Raw genomic sequence first — 25,233 nt, 5'->3', positions numbered from 1 at the left:
CAGTGGATTTTTCTCAGGTTTCCTGGTGAAGATATTTTACTCTGTATAAATAATTATACAATGAGCAAGGACATTCATTGGAAAGAGGGAGAGTAACTCTATGAGCTGGTTGCTAGGGCATTCACCCAGGATGTGAGAGCAGTGGGAAAAGGACCTATCTCCTTACTCTCTTTTGTGTTAAAGAAATGAACTATCTTAGCGTTTGTCTCTGGAAATGAGTTCATCCCAGGTGGAGGGAGGCACATTCCTTCAGCCTGGAGTGAAGGATCCAACTCTAAGAGATAAGATTTAAGCCACATTCCTGTCTTCATTGTTTCCTTCTGGCTAGCTTGGATACTTCAGCATGCTGACTTTTGCAGTCTGTGGCACTCAACACCTATACATGCATTGTATATGGAATCTGAATGCCTAGCTCAGACCTTTGGATTCCCCTAGGTAACCAAGTGCCAGAAAGGCGTGTTGTCACAACATTATGCCTAAGATCTCTTTGTGGATCTAGGCCTAAGTAATAATTGTCCATTTTTCCCCCAGAAAGAATACTGAGGTATAATTGCTGTTGTGGAAACTGATTTTGCCATTCATTTCCATTCAGCTGAAATTATTTTGTATTTCCTTTCTATGAGAATGAGCTACTTAAACAAACCAAATGAGCAAATCTACCAGCTAACAAAAACCAAAACCCCCCTAAAAAATCCCCAAAACAACAACAAACTCCCTTCCCCCCCAGCAAAAAACATATAGCAGTAGTCTGATAAAGCAGAACTTTTCAACTTCTGAGCTAAAAACAGCTCTAGAAAGAAGACCACAGACCAAGGGGCCTCATTCTGCACAGGCAGGTGCCCCCCTCCCCAGTGTCACTCACCACATATGAGCAACAACCCTCCTTGCCCAGTGTAGAAAATCTAGTTCCCTAGCCTTTAAACAATCCCCCCCACCCCTGCCCCCACAGTCTGCATCACACTCCCAATGGTTAATCACTATCCCTAGGTCCCTTTTGGCCATGGTGCAAATCAAATTGTCACCACCAAGCCTGTAGGTATGTTGGGGATTTTTTGCCCCCAGGTGGAGCACCTTACATTTCTAAGTGTTGAACTTCATCTGATTCTCGTCTGCCCAGCTCTGCAGCCTCTCCGGGTCCACCTGTATCTGCAACCTATCTTCTGGCATGACCACGCTCCTCCATAACTTGGTGTCATCCTCCAGTGAGCTTTGCACCTCCACGTCCAAATCATTGATAAAGATGTTGAAAAGCATTGGTCCAAGCACGGACCCCTGCAGGAAACTACTGGCTACTTCTTGCCAGGACAACACAGATCCATTCATGAGAACTCTCTGGGTCCTACCATGCAGCCAGTTTCCCACCCACTGAACTGTTGAGCAGTTAAGCCCACAATCTTCCAGTTTTTCCACAAGGATATTGTGGGATAGTAGCTCAAAAGCCTTTTGAAAGTCTAAGTATATAATGTTGACCTTCTCACCTGTGTCCAGGTGGCAAGAGACCTGTTCATAGATTCCATAGACTTATAGACATTAGGGCTATAAGAAACCAAGGAAGATCATTGAGTCCAGCCCCCTGCCCCAGGGGCAGGAAGTCAGCTCGGGTCACAGGATCCCAGCAAGATAAACATCCAATTTTCTCTTGAAGGCATTCAGAGTAGGTGCTTGAACCATCCAGTGGCAAGCTATTCCAGACCTAGGGGGCTCGGACAGTAAAGTAATTCTTCCTTATCTCCGGCCTGAAACAGTGTTGCAGGAGTGTATAACCATTTGACCTTGTCATCCCTTGGGGGGATCTGGTGAACAATCGTTCCCCCAGATCCTGGTGAACACCCCTGATAAACTTACAGGTGGCCATCAGATTGCCTGAGCCTGCGCTTTTCCAGGCTAAAAGTCCCATAGCTCTCAGCTTGTCATTGTAAGGTCTGTTTTCCTGACCTCTGATCATGCGCATGGCTCTCCTCTGGACTCTCTTAAGCTTCTCTGCATCCTTCTTGAATTGTGAAGCCCAAAACTGGATGCAGTACTCCAGCTGCGGCCTCAACGAGGCCGAGTACAATGGGAGAATGACACCATGGGATTTGCTTGAGAAGCATCTATGGATGCAAGCCAGCGTTTTGTTCACTTTACTAGCCACAGCACCACATTGAAGGCTCAAATTCATCTTGTGGTCAGTCATGACCCCCAAGTCCCTTTCATCCGTAGTGCTAGCCAGCATAGCACTGCCAAGCTTTTATAAGGATGCTGCAGGTTTTTCCTCCCTAGGTGGAGAACCTTGTATTTTTTGGTGTTAAACACCATTAGGTTCTCATCCGCTCATTTCCTGAGCCTGTCAAGGACAGCCTGGATCACCCTCCTGTCCTCAGGTGTGGATACTTTATCCCAAAGTTTGGTATCATTGGCGAACTTGGCCAGTCCACTTCAGATGCCAATGTCCACATAATTAATGAAGATGTTGAACAATATAGGCCCAAGGACAGAGCCCACTGGTCACAGGGCACCATGATGATTGACCTCCATCAACCACCACCCTCTGGGCCCGACCATGGAGCCAGCAGAATATGGTGGACCCAAGGCTGCTGTTGTCCAGTTTCAAGGGATACCAGATCGAAGGCTTTTTTAAAGTTAAACTCAACAACATCAACCTCCTCTCACTTGTCCAGGTGATAGGTCACCTGGTCATAAAAGGAAATGAGATTGGTCAAGCAAGACCTACCCACAACAAACCCATGCTGGCTATACCTCAGGATGTTGCCATCAGCCAGTCCATTGAGAATGATTTTTTCTAAGACCTTCCCTGGGAAAGAGGTTGGCTGATGGGCCTGTAGTTTGTCAGATCCACTTTCGTCCCTTTCTTGAAGATAGGCACCACCTTCTTCTAATCTTTGGGCACTTCACCAGAGTTCCAGGAGTTCTCAGAGATCCATGCTAGGGGCTGAGCTATGATGCTAGCCAGCTTCTTGAGTACCCTCAGGTGTAAACCGTCAGGGCTGGACTTGAAGGTTTTGAGCCTCTCAAGGTGTTTCTTCACAAGGTCAGCATTGATGGAGGGCAAGGAATCTCCCTCATCTGGGCCTCCCTGTCCTGTAATGGGCAGGGGCGTCCCATAGGATTGATGAATGACCAATGCAAAGTACCCATTTAGCAAATTGGCTTTTTCCTGGGCATCGGTTGTCAGTTGTCGCTTCTGGTTTAGCAGGGGTCCAATGTTGCCCTTGCTTTTCCTCCAGCTCCCCACATATCTAAAAAAGGACCTTTTATTATCTTTGATACTTGTAGCTAGTTGGAATTCAGTCACAGCCTTGGCTTTCCTTGTTTGCTCCCTGCAGGTCTGGACCAGTGCAGAATATTCCTCCCTGGAGGTGGATCCTGTCCTCCACCCTTTGTAGGTCTTTCTTTTTAGCTGCAGGAGGTCTGCTGGTTCCCTGGAGAGCTAAGGGGGCTACTGTGCCTTTTTGCTGCTTTTCGTCCAAGATGGAATAGCATTAGTTTGTGCATCAAGGAATGCTCCCTTGAGGAGCAACCACTCTTCATGAACTCCCCTCCCCTTTGGGTTGTGGTCCCTTAGGACCTCACTGACAAGTCTCCTGAGCTTGTCAAAGTCAGCTTTCCTAAAGTCAAGGATCTCTGTATTGCTGACTGTCTTGCCAGCTTTACGGCAGATGGTGAAGGTGATCAGCTGTCGCTGTCACCCAGCTTCCCATCGATTGTTAGGTTACCGATTAGGTCATCCCCAGTTGCCAGTACCAGGTTGAGGAGTGCTTTACCTCTCGTTGGCCCACAGACTTCTGAAGATGAGATTTGTAAAACAAGATCTACCTGTGACGAAGCAATGCTGGCTTTCATTCAGAATCTTACCCTTAACGAGCGTATCGCACATAGATTCTTTAATGAGCTTTTCCAGGATTTTCCTTGGGATGGAGGTTAGGCCGACTGGCCTATAGTTGCCAGGGTCCTTCCTCTTCCCCTCCTTGAATATGGGCACAATGTTAGCTCTCTTCCAATCCTCACAGATCTCCCCTGTGTACCACGATTTCTGAAAGAGTTTTGCCAGGGGTTCCACAATAACCTTGGCCAGCTCCTTCAGCACTCTCGGATAAAGTCCATTCAGTCCTGCTGTCTTGAAAATGTCTAGCTTTTCTAGTTAGTTTTGTACCAGCTCAGCATCCACAGTGGGAAGGCTATCATTCCCAGCATGTGCCCTGTGATTCTTATCTCACTTGTTTTTCCCCTTACTACAGTGAAATACCAAAGCAAAATGGGCATTACCAGCTGTCCCGAGGTGTTAAGCAGCGGCCTCCTGCTTCCATTTGCTTTCCTGATGTACCTGATGTAGCCTGTTTTATAAGCCACTTATCATCTTAACTATTCTAATAATTTAATTTAGGGTACACGTGGAATGTATATTCTTGTCCCATTTTGCAAAAAAAAAAAAAAAAAGCTTTATCAAAATATATTCAGCTGTCTCCGGGGAAAAATTAAGACAAAAGATACCATAGTGCCTCCACAGAGCAAGAGGGTGAAACTGAAAAGAGTGAGAAGACAGGAATGTGCTTTTGGCTGTTCCTGTAAAATTCTACCCACATTTATCTGAAAAATAAGCCTTTGAAAAATTTTGATTTGCACATTCTTGATAGAGACTCGTGAGTTAGCTAAATCTGAAACATAGATTTTCACTGCATATACTTCAGCCCTGGGCTGCAAGGTTGATCAGGACTTTTTCTGCAAGTGCAGCTCCAGGCTGCTGTGGAAAAAGGTATTTTGCAATCATATATTTCAAGAAGGTATCATAATGAACACAGATAAGGAGGGTAAATGAAGGTTGCCTGTGCAACCTTAATACTGGCATTTCTATCTTTATATGTTTGACTTTGGAGTCTTAACATTCATTTAATATAGTTGCTTGTGTGTGATAATGGATATAAAGCAAAGTATTTGTTGTTCAGTAGAAAATCTATTCCTGCTTCTTTTCAGAAGGTTCGCATATTTGTTAAATGCCCTTGATACCATAGGAGGCCCATTCAGAAAGAGAGTGAAAATAATGTATTGGTACTAGACTAAAAAATGCCTTTGTTCAGTACATAACAAGAAAGAAACCTTTTGACTAGTACATTTAGGAAATTGTAAAATAACAGTTGAACTTACATTGCCATGTCTTATCCTAGACCAGAAAAAATGTAATGTTCTTTTTAGCTTCTGGTGATACAGGCAGCTTTACATTGACTTATGGCCTAATTCATTTGTATTTTGGTTTCCTTTAGTTAAATGAAGCTGGTTGTTTTGGGAGGGAGTTCCTCTCCTTATCTTTTTTGCGTTTTCTGGAGGACAGCCCATCTACAGGCATTTTTGCAACTGGAGATTTTCAAGTTATAGGGGGGAGCTGTGCTGTGCCACTTCAGTTAGTCATGCAGAATTGGGATCCTGGATGGTAAATTTAAACATAGTACTATATTTTTGTATGCATTTTATGACACTTGGATAATGGGTCCTAAATCATGACTGTGCCTTCTGGATGTTACTATATTATAAATGGGTGGTCATATCAATCATTTTCTGACTGTCATCTTTGGTTGACTTTTCAGAGAATTAGTGCATGGGCATATTTTCTTGAGTCATCACTAAAAGTGATGTATGAACAGTCATGTTTAAATTAACAATAAGAAACTTCCCTATTTAAAACAATGTGTGAATAACAACTGGGGGAAAGGTCTGGTTATTGCAGCTCATATTTTTTCCCTTAAAAATGCTGAGAAAGTACAAAAGGCCACATGACATTGGAATGTGCTTTTTCTATAGGATGGTATTTAGTATCATAGGAATCACATTCATATGAAATGTAGACTTTGTCTCTTAATGGTATATTTTATATTGAATAATAGGAGTACCAAGTTGCGTAACATATGGAAGTAGTCAGCATATAATTTACTGTTTTGCTGAGCCAGTGATAAATTGAGGATCATATTTTTTAAATTATCTCTTTTAATGTCTATCTATTCAACAGTTTGTTGAGTCCATTTTGGAACGATTCCACTCTTTTGACACCAAAAGCTTCAATTAAAATTAGAGGGGATCACATTCTTATTTATTCAGGAGGGGAGTAGTAAGTGAATTACAACATATTATATATGCGGCTATAGAAGCAATTTGAATATATTTGTGATGCTTTCCCCACATGTATAAGAAAGTGACCACAGATTGTGTGTATTTGTTTGAGGTTACAGTATAACCGCGTAAATATGGATATAAAAAATCTGGAATTATCAAAAATCAGGTACTTTTTAAAACTACACACCATCGTGGAGTAGCAGTGGTCAGTAACGGAGCAGCAGAGCGGGAAGCTAGCACGCAGGGGCTGCTGCCACCATCCACCACCCCACACCTCCACTGTGTGTGTGGCTGCTGCTCTGGGACTGGTTGCCGCTACCCACTTGCCCTCACCAGCTGTTCCATGACTGGCCGCTGATCCATTTTAAAAAATCTGGAATTTTCATATTTCTGGCAGGTCCTCAGTCCTGAGCATGCTGGATTCATGAGGTTATACTTATATAGACACAAATGTATTCAAACTGTTTATCTATCTATCTATCTATCTATCTATAAAAATATTTCAAGAATCAGAACCTTTGTTTTAATGCTAACAAGTGGAAGTCAGCAACACTTTGCCCATCATTTTTATTGCAAGAGTATAGAAATCACAGAAGAAAAGTATTATTATTCATTTTGCTCATGTTTTTCAAACTGAAGAAAACTTGGTCTATTAATTCCTAAATGGAAAAGAGAAAGATGTAATTCTGTAACTCTCAAGGAAAATCATATTCCAGAGCCATAGATCCAAGCACAAATTCATAGAATTATGGAAAAGCAGGGCTGAAAGGGACCTCAGGAAGTCATATAGTCTAAGGGTGTCAAACTCATCAATCACATGGGATCCAGTGCCTAGTCTGGCCAATGTGGGACACCACTGCATGCAGTGCTCTCTTCAGCTGGTCTGGGTTTTGAGCTGCACACACCACCTTACCCTGGATTGCCTGGAACTGGTGTCCAAGACCGGGCAGAGTAGGTGCTATGTGCAGCACAGCCTTGGACTAACTGGAGTGGGTGCTGCAGAGGCTGGATCTGGTATGCAGGCATTGTGAGGGGGGTGGGGAGAAGGGGTGCACAGAGAGGTGGGAATTCCCCTGGCCCTGTGCAGGGCTAGCACCAGGGGTGGGTGAATTAGTCCAACCACTGCCCAAGGCAGAAACTTCATTGTCTAAAGCCATCCTAGGCTGGTGTTTCTTACCTGTTCTAAACAACTTTTGTAACAATCATGATTCATAGCTACCCAAATAAATAATGGCCAAGACATCACATATCCTTTAACTTGCCAGAGGAAAAAGGAGATGAGGGCACTGTGAGTGTCCTGCCACTTTACTGACAGGAAGTACATTACAATTGCAACTTACACAGCGGTTACATTCCCAGATCAGCACGTATAGTTGAAATTGTGTATAGCTGAAATTGCCGGGCTTGGCTTGGCGCCGAGCAGCCGCCACCACCACTGGGCCCAGACCCATTCCTTTTCTTCTTGCCTCAGAGCTTCTCTACCCCTCTGTGGTCACTGAGACCACATGGTGAGTTGGGACTTATGACATGATACCTGGATGCCCCTCTGCCTCCTTATCTTTGTTCCGGTAAGTCCTGGGTATTTTCAGTGCAATGTATGATGGTGGCAGTGCGGTTGTTGTTCTCACAACAGCACAGACCTGGCTTTGGAATATTTAGTGTTCTTGATGGGATCAGAATGGTAGAAATGTTTTTTTCCAGACTTTATATCTCAGTCAAATCTGAGTGGAATTTCCTGAAACAACGAATAGATATGTCAGTAGGCCAAGGCCCTCTCCTGCAGAACACCAGGGGCTTCCTGGAAACAATGGAGGTGGCAGAGGTTTTCAGAGGAGAGGTTGCAAGACTGCTTGTAAAGATACTGCAGTTTCCCTCTATAAAGATCAGAGTGGTGATGCTTGAAGCTCTGAGTGAGGTGCACTATTTTATGTGGAGGATGTCCCGACAGTTTGAACTCCCTCAATCTCGTGTGGCCGTCAGCAACCTTTTTTTTCTCTAAATCCTTTCTTTAAAAAAAGTTTTTTTAAAGCCTGTCAAGGGTGGAGAGCTTGTGTTGTGAATTGTTCACTGAATACTATATAGTAATATATACACAGACAGATATATACATCTGTGCTAATCTATATCTTGGTCTGAATAGATGCATTTGGATACCGCCCCTTCAGTATATGCTTCTCTGTTTATATAAATTAGATTATAAGCTCCTTAAAGCAAGGAACATATGTTGTGTTGCCTGAATGGCACCAAACACATGCTCAATAAAAACACTTGGTCCATGTCTTCAGTCACTTAGAACAATGTCTGTACCTGGGGTTGGCAACATTTTTGGGCAGTGATAACATTTTGTTGGATAAAGCTGTTTCATGGCTGTGAGTTCTTTTGCACATGTCCAGAATTGTCACCCTGTTAGCAAGACTGAACATCTCTGCATCTATCTCATGCCTAAGCCTATTTGGGATCCTCAATTTAGATGCCTCTATCTAAGTAACTTTTCAGGACCCACTCCAGTAAGTATAGTCTGAGCATTCCTAGCATATACATTGACAATATTAAGTGAATCCCAAAAATATGGTAACCATGGTCACTGTATTGCAAATCAACAAGAGAGGAAGTGGCTGTGGTGCTGTTATACGCAAATTAAATGCAATATATATATTATAGGCTAAAAGATATATTAACTTAGTGATTAGAGAATTTTCCCAAGAAGTGTGAGGCCTGGATCCACTTCCCTCCTTAGTATGAGAGGGGGACACTATGATTCCTGCTCCAAGGGCTGTTTATTCCTATTATCCATTGGCTGTCCATGGTGAGATGCCTAAACAAGTCAGAGAACAGACTATTGAATGCCACCCAACAAAATGAGCTGTGTAATCCCTGAGCTAGAACATTATGCTTATTTTTCTTTGTTTCTACCTCAATGAATCTTGGCTGTATGGCTAATCTTGGCTAATATCCATAGCATGTATGGAAAGTCCCATCAATCCAGTCTACTCCATTCCTGGGTGATTAGGGGAATCTACTGTGAATGAAACATGTATATTTGAGTTCCCTGAGACAAAGCAGGGGTGAGGTGTAAATTAACCTCAGATTCTTAATAGACTGAGAATCATTACAAGTTGGAGAGTGGTGAGATTTCAGATGCATTCTCTCCTTAGTATTTCCATAGTTAGCTTGCTCAGCATGCTACCTATTGTGAATTCCATTGTGAAGTGCCCAGCCTATGCAGTATATATGGAACGTGGTGTCTGAGTTTGGATTCTGCTCCATGGACATTTTGGAATTTTGGCCTTTATATGAGGGGATATTGGAATGAATTCATAATGTGTTTGCACTGAAGTAATCGCATGAGTGCAGAATCAGGCACACATCATTCCACAAGTAGGTTCCAGATTCCAAGTACAAAGCCAGGATGTTACCTTATTTTAGAAGATGTAGTTCCTTTTTTTAACACTCTTAATCAAAGAATCTCCCTGTTTTATCATCTTTTGAGTAATTATTTCATAAAGCTGTAAGGCTCTCCACATAGCATTCACAGTTTAAATGCATTAATCATAATGAAAATGTTAAACACAATGTAATTATATGCTTATACAACTACAAAATACATTTCTTTTAAATAATACACGATAGTAGAATCCAGTGGATCATGGCATCATTGTGCATCAGTCATACAAGGTGCTTTCCTTAAAGAGATTTTCCAATCCCAATTTCAACACGCATAGATAAACCACAAGGAACTAGGTTAATTTTACTGATCTTATTTTACTACAGAAGGAAGGATATTAAAAATTATGGCAAAGGCTTCCTCTTGGAATGATACTGTTGAGGTAGACAGTGCAGAACAGAGATAGTTCAAGATCACCCACTATTTTAGGAGTGGTTACAGTTCCTTGCCAGCAGGGGTTAAATCAAACACTTAAGATAATTGCAACATACGCTTCATATGTGTATAGTTGCATGTTTGCCGTAATGTGAAAATATTCAAATTATTTGGAGCAGTATGTGTAAAAGCCCATGCAATACAGGAAATTTATTGTGCTAAAATATTTTTTGTGCTTCATGAACTGGAGAAAAAGATAATTATGCTGTTCAGCTTTTTTTGGTTCAATCTTCATTTGATGTTCATCACAAATTTTGATCCAAAATGTATAGACTGCTTTTATGAAATTCCATTAAGGTTGATGTAATTACTCAACCATAAGGTGCCTTATAAGCATAGACTGTACAGGTTTGATTTTGCAAAACATCTTTTGGATGTTTTGGTTCAATAGATTTTTTGCTTCAATAAGCTGACAATCCTGGCCTTGTATTTGCATTTGTCTTTCACAACAGTTCCAGTTCCTCCTTCTATATATTACTCCTGTAGGAAATAAAGTGTAGATGTGTCATAAAAATTATTTTCTTGAAACCAAAAACTACCTTACTTTCTTACATATGATATACCACAGAATAGAAAGCACATCTTATTGTTGAAAGGCAGAATGAAAGGCAGATTCTTCCAGAGCTATGTAAAGCAGGGACAGACCTAATCTTCAGCTGGATCACCCTCCCTTTCTTGCTTAACTATGATGAATACTCTAGCTGCTGCTAAAGACTGATCTCCACGGGTGGATCTATGATTCTGAAAACAGTTAAAGAGTCTTCAGGGCAAACAGAGGACAGAGGCCTAGCAGACAGCAAAATTTACCTTGATTAGTGGAATGTCAAGACCATTAAAAAAAAGAGACAATGATTAACTTCTCTAGAGTGAAGAACAATGAGCCCTTAAGTCAATTGATTCCCTCAGGTGCATAAATAGCACCGTGGAGCAGGAAACAATCAAATCAGGGTGCTTCTATACTGCTCAGAAAATCAGCTTCCCTGATTCATATACACACATCCAGTTAAGGTAGAAAGAGGGGAATATGTATGTTGTAAGGTTACCATATTTCCAGTATAAATAAAGAGGCCTGTGGGGGGAAGGAGCTGGGAGAAGGGGATGGAGAAGCTGGAGGGGTATATGATTGTGGGGAGGGCAGCGATATGCCTGTGCTCTGCCTCTGCCCCTCACTCATAAGCCCCTGCCCCTGCCAGCCCTGCTGGTACCCCTCACTCCCGACCCACAGCCATGCTGTCCACGTAGCTCCCACACACATGCACATACACACTGCACACACTCTGTCTCTCTCTCTCCTGGGAGTTTGCCAGAGCCTGCATGCAGAGCACGTGACCCCCAAAAGCCAATCATCTTGCCGCTGCTCCCAGCCCCAAGCAGTCCCAAGCTGCTAGTGCCCAGGAAAGCAGAGGAAGAGCAAAAATCCACACATTTGCTCCCATTTAAAAAACCCACCTGGACACGAGGACAGGGGGCCAAAAAAGAGGACATGTCCAGGAAAACCCAGACGCATGGTAACCCTATGCTGTATGCAAGAAAAGATGGTACTTTATACCTTCACTGGTGTTTTTCTTCCCAATTTAAGCTGAATATGTAACAAAATATATTTTGCAACCCTGACCCCAATGCTCTTGTTAAGCTGTATAATGTGTTTTGTGGCTTGTTGAGTACTTTTAAAAGTAAATAAATGCTTGTTTCTTAAAACAAGACAGATGGTTTGCTGCAGTTGGGTGACTCAGGACAAAATAATGGACTTCAGAATCATTCATTGTCATAGGTTGCCAGTATAAATCTAGCCAACATGGATAGAGGTTGAAAATTCTTGCTAAACTGCCTGTTTGATGTCTTACGTGACTAAAAAGTCTTAGGTATAACACTGAGAGAGAAAAATCACAAAATTTTCTACCTGAGTTGGCATCTACACTGGCAAGCTTAGCAGAAAAGCTTGAAAAGCATGAAAAATTAGGCCATTTCTCCAGGTCAGGGTTGTGAGGAACATTGTGGTGGAGAAGCTTGAAGTGCTGCCACATTTCCAGCTGGAGTACCTGGGGGCAAAATAAATAAATAAAAACGAACTATGACTAACTGCTTTTAAGATGGAGGTTGATAAGTTTGTGAAAGGCATTGTATGATGTAGCTGTGTGACTTTCAGAAGTTTAGATTCAGGTGGTCCCTTTTTATGTTCTTATGCATTATACCAGTTCTGTGGATAAAGAGAGGAGTTATATTTGTAGTAGTGCAGATACAGCACCTCTCCTGCATTTCTGTGTTTCCTAAGCATTTTTAAAAGGAGTTATTCCTAATTATAGTGGGACTAGATGAAAAATGAAAGCTAGTAATCATTCAATTCAATCAGTCAAGCCTACACTTAAACACTACCCTTTATGCAGACTGCTAAGAGCTCTTTCCTATCAAATGGAATAAAAGCTAAAAATAAGTTTAAATGCCAAGCCAAACAAATAAACCCTGCCAAATACTCCAAATTGTATGAATAAAGAGTAAGGAGTTCAACAGATTGTGAACATAATGTTTTAAGTAAACCTTTGCCTCCAAATTTACCTTTCAAAGTAGGAAATAGATAATGAATTATCATAACTGATTGATATGTTAGGAGTGAGTAGACTTTAGGGATTCTCTGGATCTTTAACATGAAGTGTAAATCCTTATTTTTTTTTTAAATTTAGGAGTAGGATTTTTCCCAGTGCCCTAGTTCTGTGAGCTGGATTGTCTGCTTGCTGGGCTTGCTGGACATGTCTACATGAGACATGAACTGTGAAGTGGCTGAATAATAGTGCTCAGTAGCGCATCACAGCACCAACAGTGCTAATATGGTACTTCACTGTCTTATTAGGCTACTGTGCAGTAGTGTCACTAAAAAGACATTTGCTGGCACTACTATGCAGTAACTCTGGTTACTATACATATGCATTTATTTAGTACTTAACTATTCAAGTACTAAATAAATGCGTAGTATCCATCATGCAGTAGTATCTTCTGTAGATATGCCCAGCATGTCTGTCTGCCCACTGTCTTCTAACTTCACTGATTATGGCATTTTATTGATTTTGTGTGTACTTCTAATACAGAAGAAATGTGCTTTAAAATCCTTCAGGATTAAAAGGCATGATAGAAATGGAACTATATATGACCACATTCTGCTCTGATGCACACCTCTGAAGACCAATAGAACCCAGCTTAATAGTTTCTGGACAAATATACTCGGCTGTTCTGCAAACTGTGCTGGCTTATGAACCTGAAAAAGCTAATGAAAATAACCAAGTCAGGATGAGTGATGCAGTAGTTTTTATACCACAACATAGAACATTGTGTATTAAAAGAATCTGAAATTGCAGTCCTCTCACTGAAGTCAAAAGGAAGTTGTGTTAAAAATAGATGAAAAACATACACTTTGGCTGCGAGGAGTGGCACAATAGTCACCAGCCCTTTAAGACTTTGTGATAAAAAGGATTTTGCAGAGGCTGTGAGCTGAAGGCAATTAAGACCCATAGAGAATCCACAGGCTTTGAAGAGTTCATAGGTTCAGGGACACACTACTGGTCCTTGGTCTAAAGGGGATCCTTCTTCTTGTACAGTCTTGCGGAATCTCTGTAAATGCCAACTCAGATTTTTCCAGTCCTTTTTATACCTAAAATCAAGACAGAATGACACATAACTTAGAGCCTACAGTCAACCAAGGTACAGCAGCACCCTGTAGTGCTTTGAAATCATTTCAAGGCAATGTTAAAACTTTTAGATGTACAAATGATTCACAGGATAAACTCAGAGATTTCCAATACTAATTCCTAGTGTTAAAAATATGCTGGCCTGCCATACAATTTCTGAGCTCTTTGCAACAAAATAATTGCTGTATTATTTTTCTGTAGTAAAAAAAAGAACATGTAAAAATGAAAATCTGGCATTTTCTATATACATTCTATGAACATTTAGATATTATCATTTTCTGAAAATTATAATAAAGCTTTAGCATTTTTGTAAACCAGTATTCATAATAGGCTCCTAAAGGCTAATGGATGCTTTCTGTGGACCCTAGAAAATCCTAGAAAGTGGGGCTGGAAGGGACCTAACAATGTGGCAACACAGTGACAGAAAGAGATCTTGGAGTCATGGTTGACTCCAAGATGAACGTGGGCCGACAATGTGAGGTCATGGTCAGTAGGGCTAACCGTACCTTGTCATGCATCCACAGATGCATCTCAAGCAGGGCCAAGGAGGTGATCGTCCCCCTCTGTGTGAGATTGGTCAGGCTGCAGTTGGAGTACTGTGTTCAGTGCTGGGCACTGCACTTCAGGAGGGATATGGACAGCTTTGAGAGGGTCCAGAGGAGGGCCACCTGCATGATCAGGGGGCAGCAGGGCAGACCCTATGAAGAGAGGCTACGGGACCTGAACCTGTTCAGCCTTCACAAAAGAAGGCTGAGGGGGGACCTGGTGGCCATCTATAAACTCACTAGGACGGATCAGCAGGGGTTTGGAGAGACTTTGTTCCCCCTAGCACTCCCCAGGGTAACAAGGAATAACAGCCACAAGTTATTAGGTTTAGATTACACATCCGAAGGCCCTACTTCGCAGTCAGGGTGGCTAGGATCTGGAACCAACTTCCAAGGGAAGTGGTGATGGCTCCTACCCTGGGGGTCTTTAAGAGGAGGCTTGACATCTACCTGACTGGGGTCATTTGAACCCGGTTTTCTCTTCTGCCCAGGTCAGGGGGTAGGACTTGATGATCTACAAGGTCCTTTCTGACCCTTCGTCTATGAATCTGTGCATCTATGAAAGGTAATTTAGTACGGCAGCCAGTAAGCTGGCAGCCCAAACAGGCAGAGCCGGGAGCTGGGAGCTAGGGCTGCGCAGGGATTCTGTGTGGTCCTGCTTCTGTGAGAACAATGCAGGGACAGGACCATGGAAGAAGCCTCTGTGATCTCCCCCATTCCCCTTCCTGCTCCCAGCTGAATCTTGGCTGAAGCCAGGAGTAGGTAGCTGGGAGCCAAGAACCTGGAGCCAGGAGCTGTGGCTAGGCAGAGTGGCTGTGCAGTCCTGGCTTTTTGGGAGCCTTGGGGAAGGGCCAGCTAGATGCTGGGTTGGAGCAGTAGACCGTGAGCCATTTTCCATTGGGTTATTCTACAAAACAGCCTGAGATGCTGGCGGACAATGACCTAAGTGGAGTCGGGAGGGAATCTGGTACAGAAATTCAATAGACTGGTCTAACCTAAACTGATTATGTCTGATACCATATCAGTCCAGGCCTGTCTTAGAAGAGATTCTGACATTTTTAAACCAGGCTATGTGCCCCAAACTTCTGTTCTGTTATGGATTTAGATTGGTTTCTGATTCCTTATAGCAGTTTATGTATAAAATTTGTAACTGCTAGAGAGTAAGTCAATGGGAGATTTACTGCTCACTTCAGTTGAGACAGAATTGGGCCCTTATCCTACGTGAGAGCAGAATTTTTTTTCTAAAAAAATATAGTTTGGCTGGTTAAAAGATCAAGTAAACAGAAAGTATAAAGCTACAGAAACTGCTTCTGTATCTGAAGAGAGTGTGGTTTATGGGTTTAATTTTTTATGGTATATCGCTATACTTTGAATAACTAAGTAAACCTTAACTTGTGGAATCTTAATAGTCATCTCATTGCTGAAGTTTAAAGGAAACCAAAAGGAAACTTAATAATATTAAAAGTTATTTTAAAGGGAGTTCACATTGGTTTGAAGGGTATTTTGCAGCTCACACAATATCCACCTTTGTAAATTCAGAAAACCTAGATTTAAAATTCAGAGAACCTATGCACATCTTTATAGCCCTCAGTACATAAATCTAGCAAGATTCTTAAAAGATCTGCCAGTAAGGTATTAATCTTTTACAGATAAAATGAGAATCCTGAAAGTCATTATATTCCCTCTATCTATCTATCTATCTATCTATCTATCTATCTAGTCTAATATAATGACTTTCAGGATAGATAGATAGATAGATAGATATGGAATATATATATATTCCAATGACTTACAGAATTTTCATTATCTATACATTTAAGCCACTTACCCCTTTAGAAAGCTAAGGGAAACTTGAGACTTTGGTAAGTGGCATGGTACAGTGAATACAGAAGAGAATAGTCTTTACACTGTTTTGTATCTGACTTTCTAGAGAGGATTTAAACATTGGGAAATTAATTTTACTGTATTATTTAATAGTAATTAAAATAAATATATGAAAAGCATTAGATAAACACTAGATTAACAAGCCATTTAAAAATGAAATCAGAAGCTTCAACAAATATATTTTTCCCTTGCAGTCAAAAAAGTAATTATGAAAATTGTTCATAATATGTTGCCAATTACTCTGCTCCATAACTGCTAACTTTCTCAGCTCTTCTTTTTGCCTCTGCTAGGCTCTCTGTCACTGGAAACATCTTAAACCAATTTAAAGTGCTACACCTGAATAAACATGTTGTAAAAGTGTTTATGTATTGAAGTGGGTCAGTTCAAGGTATGGTATTTGGCTGGAACTTCTAATTTCTCTTTTACTGCAAAAGGGCTGCCAGAAGGAGGAAGTCTGAGCTGAATTAATACATTTGTTACAGTGGAAGTAGAATGGAAACTGCTTTAACCACAAATCAAACTGCCTCTTTCATTTATGCCAGTGATAGAGTTTTTCTAAGAAATATAGACTCTGGCATGCAGCCACTGTAAGTTTGCATTTAAAAGGAAAACCTATATGCTTATTTGTTTAAGGGTTTACTCCTATGATTATTTGTAAGTTCTTTTCTCCTAAGATCAAATTTAGTGGCATTCTGCATTTGAGGAGGCAGATGCTCCTTTGTTGTCCTTGTTCACACATTTTCCCAGTGTGTATTAGAACAATAAGTAAGCACCCTTATGCTGCCCAGATTACAACCTACACCATTTCATCACCAATACCTTCCCATTTAGAGGACCTCTGTGTCCCTTCACTCTTGCACAGCTGCATAGCTTCACATGACACTGTCTCATTTTCTGACGGTTGAAGGGCTCTGCATAATACATGTACACACAGAAGTGTTTATGCTGCCAAAATAAATTCTGTTAAGAGTAAGGGTTTATTTGTTAAAATGTCACTGATTCAGTTTCAGTGACTTGTTTTACATTCTTTTCTTCTAGGAGGGTCAGATGCTATAATATAGTGAGGTTATATGCAGTCCTGACTGAACAAATACTTTAAAGAAATATGTACATCCCTTAGGAACAGAACCAGAGTCAATAATGTACATATTTCAAACTCTATTATATATTTTGTTTGAAAGACTGAGTGCCCCCATACCTGTAGAAGGAACTTCACATGAGCTTTGAGTAATGTTTTACATTATTTATTATTTAAAACATAAATTTATTTATTGCCTACACTTCTCATTGCTCTTGATTTGCTTTTGGGGATATAGGGTTTCAGATTTAACATTCTTGTGATACAGAATAAGATGACTACATTGTGTTATATTTTCCATAGTGTACAGAGCTTAGTGAGATTGATTTAATTTCTTTGCTATAAATACATACATAACACTAGCCTGTTCTATCAGTAATTTGTATAAGGCTGTAGCATATGAAGATAGAGTTTTCATGCTGTGGAAGACAGCTTGTAAAGTTGTTGAAAGCTTTGCAAATGAATCTGGAATTATCTGCCTTTTAAGTTACAGGAACAAAACTAGGTTAGGATTTCTAATATTGTAACTCCAGGGTTATGGAGTTATAATATTAGAAAGGCAGTGGCAAAACTCCCATTGACTTCATTAGTGCCTTCATTCACCTCATGTATTTAATTTATGGTATAATAGAATGTTTGCATTACTTCATAGGTCGGAGTATCAATGTTAAATCAGCTGGTCTGATAGGAAGACATGGGCCTCAATCAAAGCAGCCATTCATGGTTGCATTCTTCAAGGCGAGTGAAGTGCTTTTTCGATCTGTCCGAGCAGCCAACAATAAAAAGAAAAATCAGAATCGCAACAAATCTGGTAGCCATCAAGATTCTTCCAGGATGCCCAGTGCTGGGGGTAAGTAAGATGAAGCAATGCTGTAATAGATACACCTGTAATCCATGAATAAACACATATTTAATTTTGCACATAATAAAGGTCAGATGCTGTGAATATTTTTTTTCTGTATGCTTAGATTATTTGATCTATAGAATAATGCAGTGATTATTCAGCAGTCTCCATTTTCCTGGTTGCTAATTGGTTCAGCCATGCCTTTTGATACAAAACTGGAGAAATCTCATTCAAAAAAATGAAATTGTCTGAAGTGAGAAAACAAAATACAATTGTTGGCTAGGACTAATGTACTTGTTCTTCTGGAATAAGTATATACTGGACAGTATGCACCTTTAATATGTTAAGGGGTAATCAGATAACTTAGCACAGATACTTTTTCAATGCTTTTAATACTGTGGTTCAAACACCCGGTTTTCAAAACAGCAATGCACCTGGTATGCAGATAATTGCAACACTTCTTATTCTAAGTACGGTGAATTCGATTGCTTTCATAAATACTGACAGCATTTAAATGCTCTAACTGAAATATGTTTTCTATTTCTTACCCTTCAAAGAAAAGAAAACCCTTGTTGGGAATTGGGAAACCTTTGTCTGGCTTATGAATTCTGGGTGATATTATGAAGTTATGCCGAGGTTACTATGAAAATTGCCGTATTGAGAACGTCTCTTTAGCAATGACAAGGCCTCTTGTCTCTGTCATATCAGGGGTAATAGTCTGTCATTAACTCTTAATGAGCAGCTATTGAGATGAAAACAGCTGGCATAAAAAAGAGCTTCTGCACAGAAGAACCAGTTTTCACTTACCTTTTTACAGGGTGCTCCAGTTTAGAAAGACACAATAAAAAACAAAATGTGCTAGTAAGGGAATATATATAAAGTATCACAAGTCATCACATAAAAGGTTGGGACAAGAGACAGAAAATGAGAAGTGGTGTCAAGAGATGAGAAGTGATGAATAGGCTTTCAGATTAGAAGGCCCAGTGTAGTGATCTACCTAATTCACACAAGGCAGGGTGGGTTGAAAATACAGAGGTTTGACCTAGAAAAATCCTGGACAAGTCTGTAAGGTCCCAGCCTAGGAATCCCCCAGAATGACGAGAAAACTGATATAGGGAAATGTACGCACAATTTAGTATGTTTTTTTAACATATGTATAATTATTGTATCATTAAGGGAGGACTAATGGTGTCTTCAGAAACTTTGTGCATATCCTGTTGCTATGTGTTTGTTTGTTTACATCTATCACATTTTCCTGTAGAGTAAATCAGTAACCCCAGAATACCTACCCAGCTGGAATTTTAGCAAAAGATGTTTTTAAGCTTCATGGAAGTCTGGAGAGTCAGCATCAGTCAATCCAAAAGAGTAAGCTATGGGTATCAAATGTACCATGTGTAAGCTGTATCTGGTCTACAGAGTTTTGTTGTGAGAAGGGCTAACCATTTGGTGTCTGCTGCTTAAACCTGGGGCATGGAGCCCCACTGGTGACTTGTGCTGGCAGTGGGGGGCACGCATTGGCTATTGTTGCTATTGCCATTGTACTCATCACCATTGATCTTTCTGAATCCAGCCTGCAAATAGCCCCTGGTCCAGATTCAGCCTGCAAGGAGCCCTGTTTCCATATTTTATCCTTGACTGTGTGCCTTCTGCAACCTGAACTCTTAGTCATCTGAAATGTCTTTAAAAATGTGTATAGCTGAGTGTTAATATATATGAAGATGCTTGTAGTGGTTGTTGGTTTCAGTGACTTCAATTCATTGTGTTCAGAATTATTTCTTTGACATCAAGAAGTATGAAGAATTTGTTTGAATTCCATTTTTGAACAGGCTTTTCTTATTTCTGGAGAGAGCACACTTGTATATAAATATACATACTGTTAGAAAATGCTACGGTTGTTTACACTTCTAGTGCATCAGGAATTAAATAATTAATGCCGTCTGAATGTCCTGTTGTAAACAGAATTCAACTTTTGGTTAATACCAGCTATTTGTGGAGAACTAGTATTTTAAGACTTATGAAATCCTATTCAAAACCACAAAATAGCAGCTTAAATGGGTCTTAAACAGTGTAAAACATTGTGCTAGCATTCTGCACAGGGATTACTAATTTTTTTCATGTATAACAATATAGTACATATCTTATTTTTGAAAGGCAGGATGAGGGTAAAAATGATCATTCCTTGTGGTAAGTAACTGAGTAGCAGCAGCTCATTGCCGGCTTGTTGTTCTGTTCCTGTGGATCACTGCAGGTTTTACTTTTGGTTTCACCCAGTAAGTGGCTGAATTTGCTCTTGCTGTATTTCTCTCATAGGTGTGCTTCAATTTCTTGCAGCTGTTTTTTTGGGGAAAAGATTCATATTGTATGCAAGAAAATATGGTAATTTCATCCTTAGTAAGGATGAATTACTACTAAATTGATACACAAAGTGATGGTCTTTTTGAATCATCTACTGTAGTCTGTCTATGAGAGAGAATTACATGGTTTTTGAGAATTTATCTGATAATCTGTGGCAAAGCTCTGCTTTTAGGGTAAAAATAAATATGAAAACTCAGAAAATTCCAGAAAAAGGAACAGAAAGAAAAAAATGCAATAAATAGAACTATTATTAATACATTTAAGTCATGGTGGCTGAGATTTACATATAATGTATATGTATGATTTAAAAAAAACCAAAATCATAGCCATTCTTCTGTGTCCCACTCAGTACTGAGAAATGTAGCACAAATTATCCCATGAGCCAAGCATCAGAGATACCAAACATATTTTTCCATTGCTGTTGGGGGCTGTAGTCTCCAAAACACAGCCTTTAAAAAGCTTGCTGTATATATATTGAAAAGCACCTGCAAGTTGTTAGAAGCAGTGGTACTTTCCTTATAATTGCTCTTTTACCTGTCTCTTTTGGGCATTGTAAAATTCCCTCATTTACTGTTTGACTGATCCCTAGAACAACTCACCTACAAGAGCACTTTATAACACAACAAGGAATTAGGCAGGGGAACAATGATAATAATATAAGTCATACTGGACAGTTAAAATCATTACTAGTGGAAAAAAAAAAAAAAGCAAGTCATAGTTACTTTATACCAGAAAATCCTGTTTGATTGCTTCAAACATGACTCTTCTTAAGAAATCATTCTTAATTAAGGATCTAAATGCTCTTAGAATTTAAAAAAGGAGAACTATATTGATATTTAAAATCTTCTATGCATGTTCTAATTCAAGTGTAAACTCTGTGTGTCAAAGTCAATGTCAATGTGACTGCTTACACCGCATCTGATTTTGTCAAAGTCATTGCCTTTGGTTGAAAAATCGCAACTGATTGCCATGCCTGAAAGTGCTTTTAATTGTTAAACAACCAAGACTGGGTCTAAAGAACATTTTTTTTCCTTGCATAATGTCTGCCAATGAAAGATGCATTTTCTTTTTTATAAAATGGCTTTGAATTAGGTGGTATAATAGTCTTTTTTTGTTTTTTCTTTTTAAGGAAACACACTCAGACACATTCACTGGATTGCCTCCAAAAGAACAATCTCTGATCTTTAGGCTGAATATTTTCCTTGCATAAATTACATATAAAAACCACAATTGCATATTTCCTACAAATCCTCCACTGATTCTGACAGTGATATTCTAGGCATGCAGGTAAATGCAGCTAATTCCATTCCCCTGTAATTATGTATTTCAATCCCAGGCCCCTCTCTGAAGAAACTAAGTTTATAATTAGAGGTAGGCTGACTAGAATTGTAATGGTGAAAAGGAAGCTATAACATTGTATACTTTGCCTGGTGTTTTGTTTTTTTTTGACTAACATCCCAAGCTTGTTTCAAATTGCTGCAGCAGTGAACATTCTGTGGTTGTTTTAGTAACTTTAAGAAAGCTACTTTAAATACTGAATGTAGTACATTTTGTACTGATTAAACAGTAGGCAGCATTATTTTATACACCGTATAAATCACTACCCAAGCCTGGTTTGAATAGTACGTAAAATTAAAAAGCTCAATAGTTCTGTTAAGTAGGATCCTATTGCACTTTCCAATAAGAAACTACAGTAGAAATGGGTAGCACAGAGGCATTTGTGCAATTTCTCCTGAAGGAAACAGGCTAGATCCGGGATAAAGATCTTCCTTCCTCAACAAGGAAAATATTGCCTGTATCTAAGTTTCTTGCTCAGGAGTGAATACCTGTACATTTCTGCTCCTCCCCAACTCTTAGGGAAATACCCCCCACCCAAGTTCCTCAGGCCAGGGTGACCCCTGTTAGGGAGAAGGCAGTGGTAAAAACAGTAGAAAAATGTCAGACAGGTCTGGGAAATATGGGGGGAGCAGAGGTCTCTGCTGAGTGGAGCAACCTTTACCAGTCACCCCATCTGGGAATGTGGGGAACAGGGGGAAATGCATGGGTGCAGGCTGGGATGCCTCTACATTCCTCCCTTACTAAGATTTCTAGTGCTTCCAAGTTTCCAGAAATGTCCCAGAAATGTGCAGTGCTAGATATGAATGCCTATCCATAACCTTAGTTTCATTAGATAGTCTCTGTATTCAACTTCTGTTTGCAATGATTCCAGTCCTCTGGAGACTAAAATAAAATCCCTTTAAACCTGGTGATGAATACAAACCTGAGAATGCCAGCAAGAAAAGACACACCAGCCAGGCATCTAAAAACAATTCTTCTGCTCAATCTCAGAGCACAAGTATATTGTGTGTGTGCCCCACAGCAGTGAAGTCATAGTAAAACCAATTTAACAAACAGGGATGAACACTAGGCCTGGGTGAATAGTCAGCTTATTCAATTCAGATTTGGCTGATTTGGATTTGGCCAATTTGATTTGGAGATTCAAATCACTTTTCTGAACTGATTTGGCTGAATCGAGTCGGAAAAGATTTGGTGATTCGGAGATTCGGCCGTAGGGTATAATGGGAAATCAATTAACTATATATAAATTTGTTGTTTTTTACCAGATGAGTAGTTCAGAGCTGTTAGCCACTACTGAGGGCATGAAGCCTGCCAAGTTTTAAGATGATAGGTGCAGGGGTTTCTGGTAAACTGCACCTCAAAGTCCTGAAAGCAAAACTCATGTCACGTGTCTGTGTTAAGCTACAGTGGGGAGAAAACTGCAGGGGTGGTAGCTCTTGCTGAAGCCAAAAAGCCTACCATGTTTCAAGGGGATAGATGCAGGGGTTTCTGGGAAACGGCACCTTAAGCTGCTGACAAGCAAAACAAGTTCTCTGGAATTTGCTGTCACATGTTAAGTAGTGCGGTAAGATAGAGAATAAAATGGTGCCATCCACAACAAAGGTTGCATCCACATAAGCAGGGACATGTGTTTGCAGCAGCACAAATAGTAGGGGCACAAATTTGGGCTTCTACTTTGTGCTGCAGTGCATGTCCCTGCGTGTGGGCTTTGCAGTGGGGGACATTGCCCTGCTGTTTCATGTGCTGAAGTGGGGGCTAGCTGGGGCACAGTAAGGTTTGAGACAGGGGCTCCATGTGCTTCAGTGTGCGGGCTCCACAGTGAAGCCTGCACACTAAGGCACACAGAGACAGGGGAACAGTGAGCCCAGAGGTGCCTGCTCCCCTGTCTTGAGGCACACTGCACCCCCACCAGCTAGAAAAGCCCGCTGGAGCACAGGGTGCCTCAGTAGGGGGCTCCGTCGTGCACAGAGTTTGAGTAGTAGGCAGCCCTGGGCTGCTTGCTCCCCCTCCTCAGTGTTTGTCCCAGCACATGTCACTTTGGTAGCTTTGAGTCTCTTTTTTTATTCAGGGTTTTTTGTTGTTGTTCCCTACTAGGAAATCCCACTAGCAAATTTCACCTTGGTGCTGCAAATTAGCAGTGCCTAGCACAGTTTAACCTGCTGGGTGTATGGTTTAGAGTGCCACAAAAAGGTTTGCAATGCCACAAAAAGCATGTGCCTGCATGTCTGAATCTGGCTAAAATGTTCAGAGGTGTGAGCATTGCCACCTACTTAACTACAGCAAGCCAACTTGCCATACCATTGCTTTGCTCCTTGCTGCAATAGTCATCCATTTCTTGGGTAAGTAAACTAGTCTATGGTACTTGGATGTTGCTAAGGATCAGTGACGTGGTTTGTACAGTATAAATATTTCAAGAAGTTTTTATTTTAACAAATGTAATTATCAAAGTCAACAAATGAAGATGCCAATAGCTACCACCTCAGGACTAGGTTCTGCCCAGCTGATCTAGGCAGGATAACTTCCCCCCCTCTCCTATTCAGCGGCCACCTTTGCATATTCAGAAGCTATATGCTATACCACTTTCCAGGGGGTATAGAAGGCAGCACATTTTCTTAGAATGCAAAGGTGAAGCTGCTAGCAATGGCTAGGAGCTAAAAACTACAATTAAGTCCTTTAATAAATAAATCACATACAAAAATTATTCTGGTCATAAATAGCAAAGGATTTTGCAGGCAATAATGTCACATCAGCAGGCTAAATTATATTCTTAGTTATAACCTCTGTGAATTACCATTGTAAGATATGGTATTGTAAAGGTTGTAAGTCATTGCAGGTTGGTCCACTGTCTCATGACCTCCTGAGTAACTCTGGATCTAATGCATTCAGAGTAAAGTCTTGATTTCCAATAGGTTAGGTTGGGTGTACTGTTCTGTAAGGTGATATGGTCAGTTCTTTGCAGGATTTAGGAACTTCTTTCTTTCTGTTGCAGAAGAAATTAGTGTGGGAACTTCCTATCCTGACTCGAATCCAAGCATTCTTTTCTCTTTTTTGTTGTTTTGTGTATATATTCCCACAAGTGAAACAAACTTAATTTCATCCTCACCAGATTAGGACATTCCCCCTTGTCATGTGTCATGCTGTTTTTTTCTCCCTTCTAGCAAATTAAAACTAGGAATTACATTTTTTTTAAAGGCAAGCACATGCACACAAACATTTCTAATGTGATTAAGAACAAAAAATATTTATATATTAGTTACTGTAGTAGTTGGTCAAATGTTTTTCATAATGTTGACAGGTCAGTTTTGACACCTCCCAGTTTTAGGGCTTTGATTTTGCAGAGTCCTGAATTTATCCTTTTAGTACCCATTTGCAAGTATACACAATGGCTTGGAATATGTAGTACTTGTTTGTTTCTACTTAGCCACTGTTCCCATTTTCGTCACAGAAAAGGTTACTTTTGGTTTTTAAAGATGTCACTGAAATGGATAAAAAGGGGGTTTTTTTGGTATAAAGCGGCCAGCATTAAATTC

General features: G+C 40.4%; 1 protein-coding gene across 1 annotated transcript in view; it reads left to right on the top strand.

Annotated features, from left to right (window-relative positions):
* The window catches only part of BMP5 (bone morphogenetic protein 5), an 83,323-nt gene that overhangs the window by 42,828 nt on the left and 15,262 nt on the right, over positions 1–25,233 (top strand). Inside the window, exon 4 of the mRNA XM_090034148.1 lies at positions 17,819–18,016. Within this exon, the coding sequence (XP_089890274.1) occupies positions 17,819–18,016 (198 nt within the window). The remainder of the gene's footprint in view (positions 1–17,818; positions 18,017–25,233) is intronic.

The sequence above is a fragment of the Crocodylus siamensis genome, chromosome 1, assembly GCF_052110815.1.
Source record: "Crocodylus siamensis isolate JL-2025a chromosome 1, ASM5211081v1, whole genome shotgun sequence".
Taxonomy (NCBI): domain Eukaryota; kingdom Metazoa; phylum Chordata; order Crocodylia; family Crocodylidae; genus Crocodylus; species Crocodylus siamensis.
This window is presented reverse-complemented; position numbering and strand designations above follow the sequence as displayed.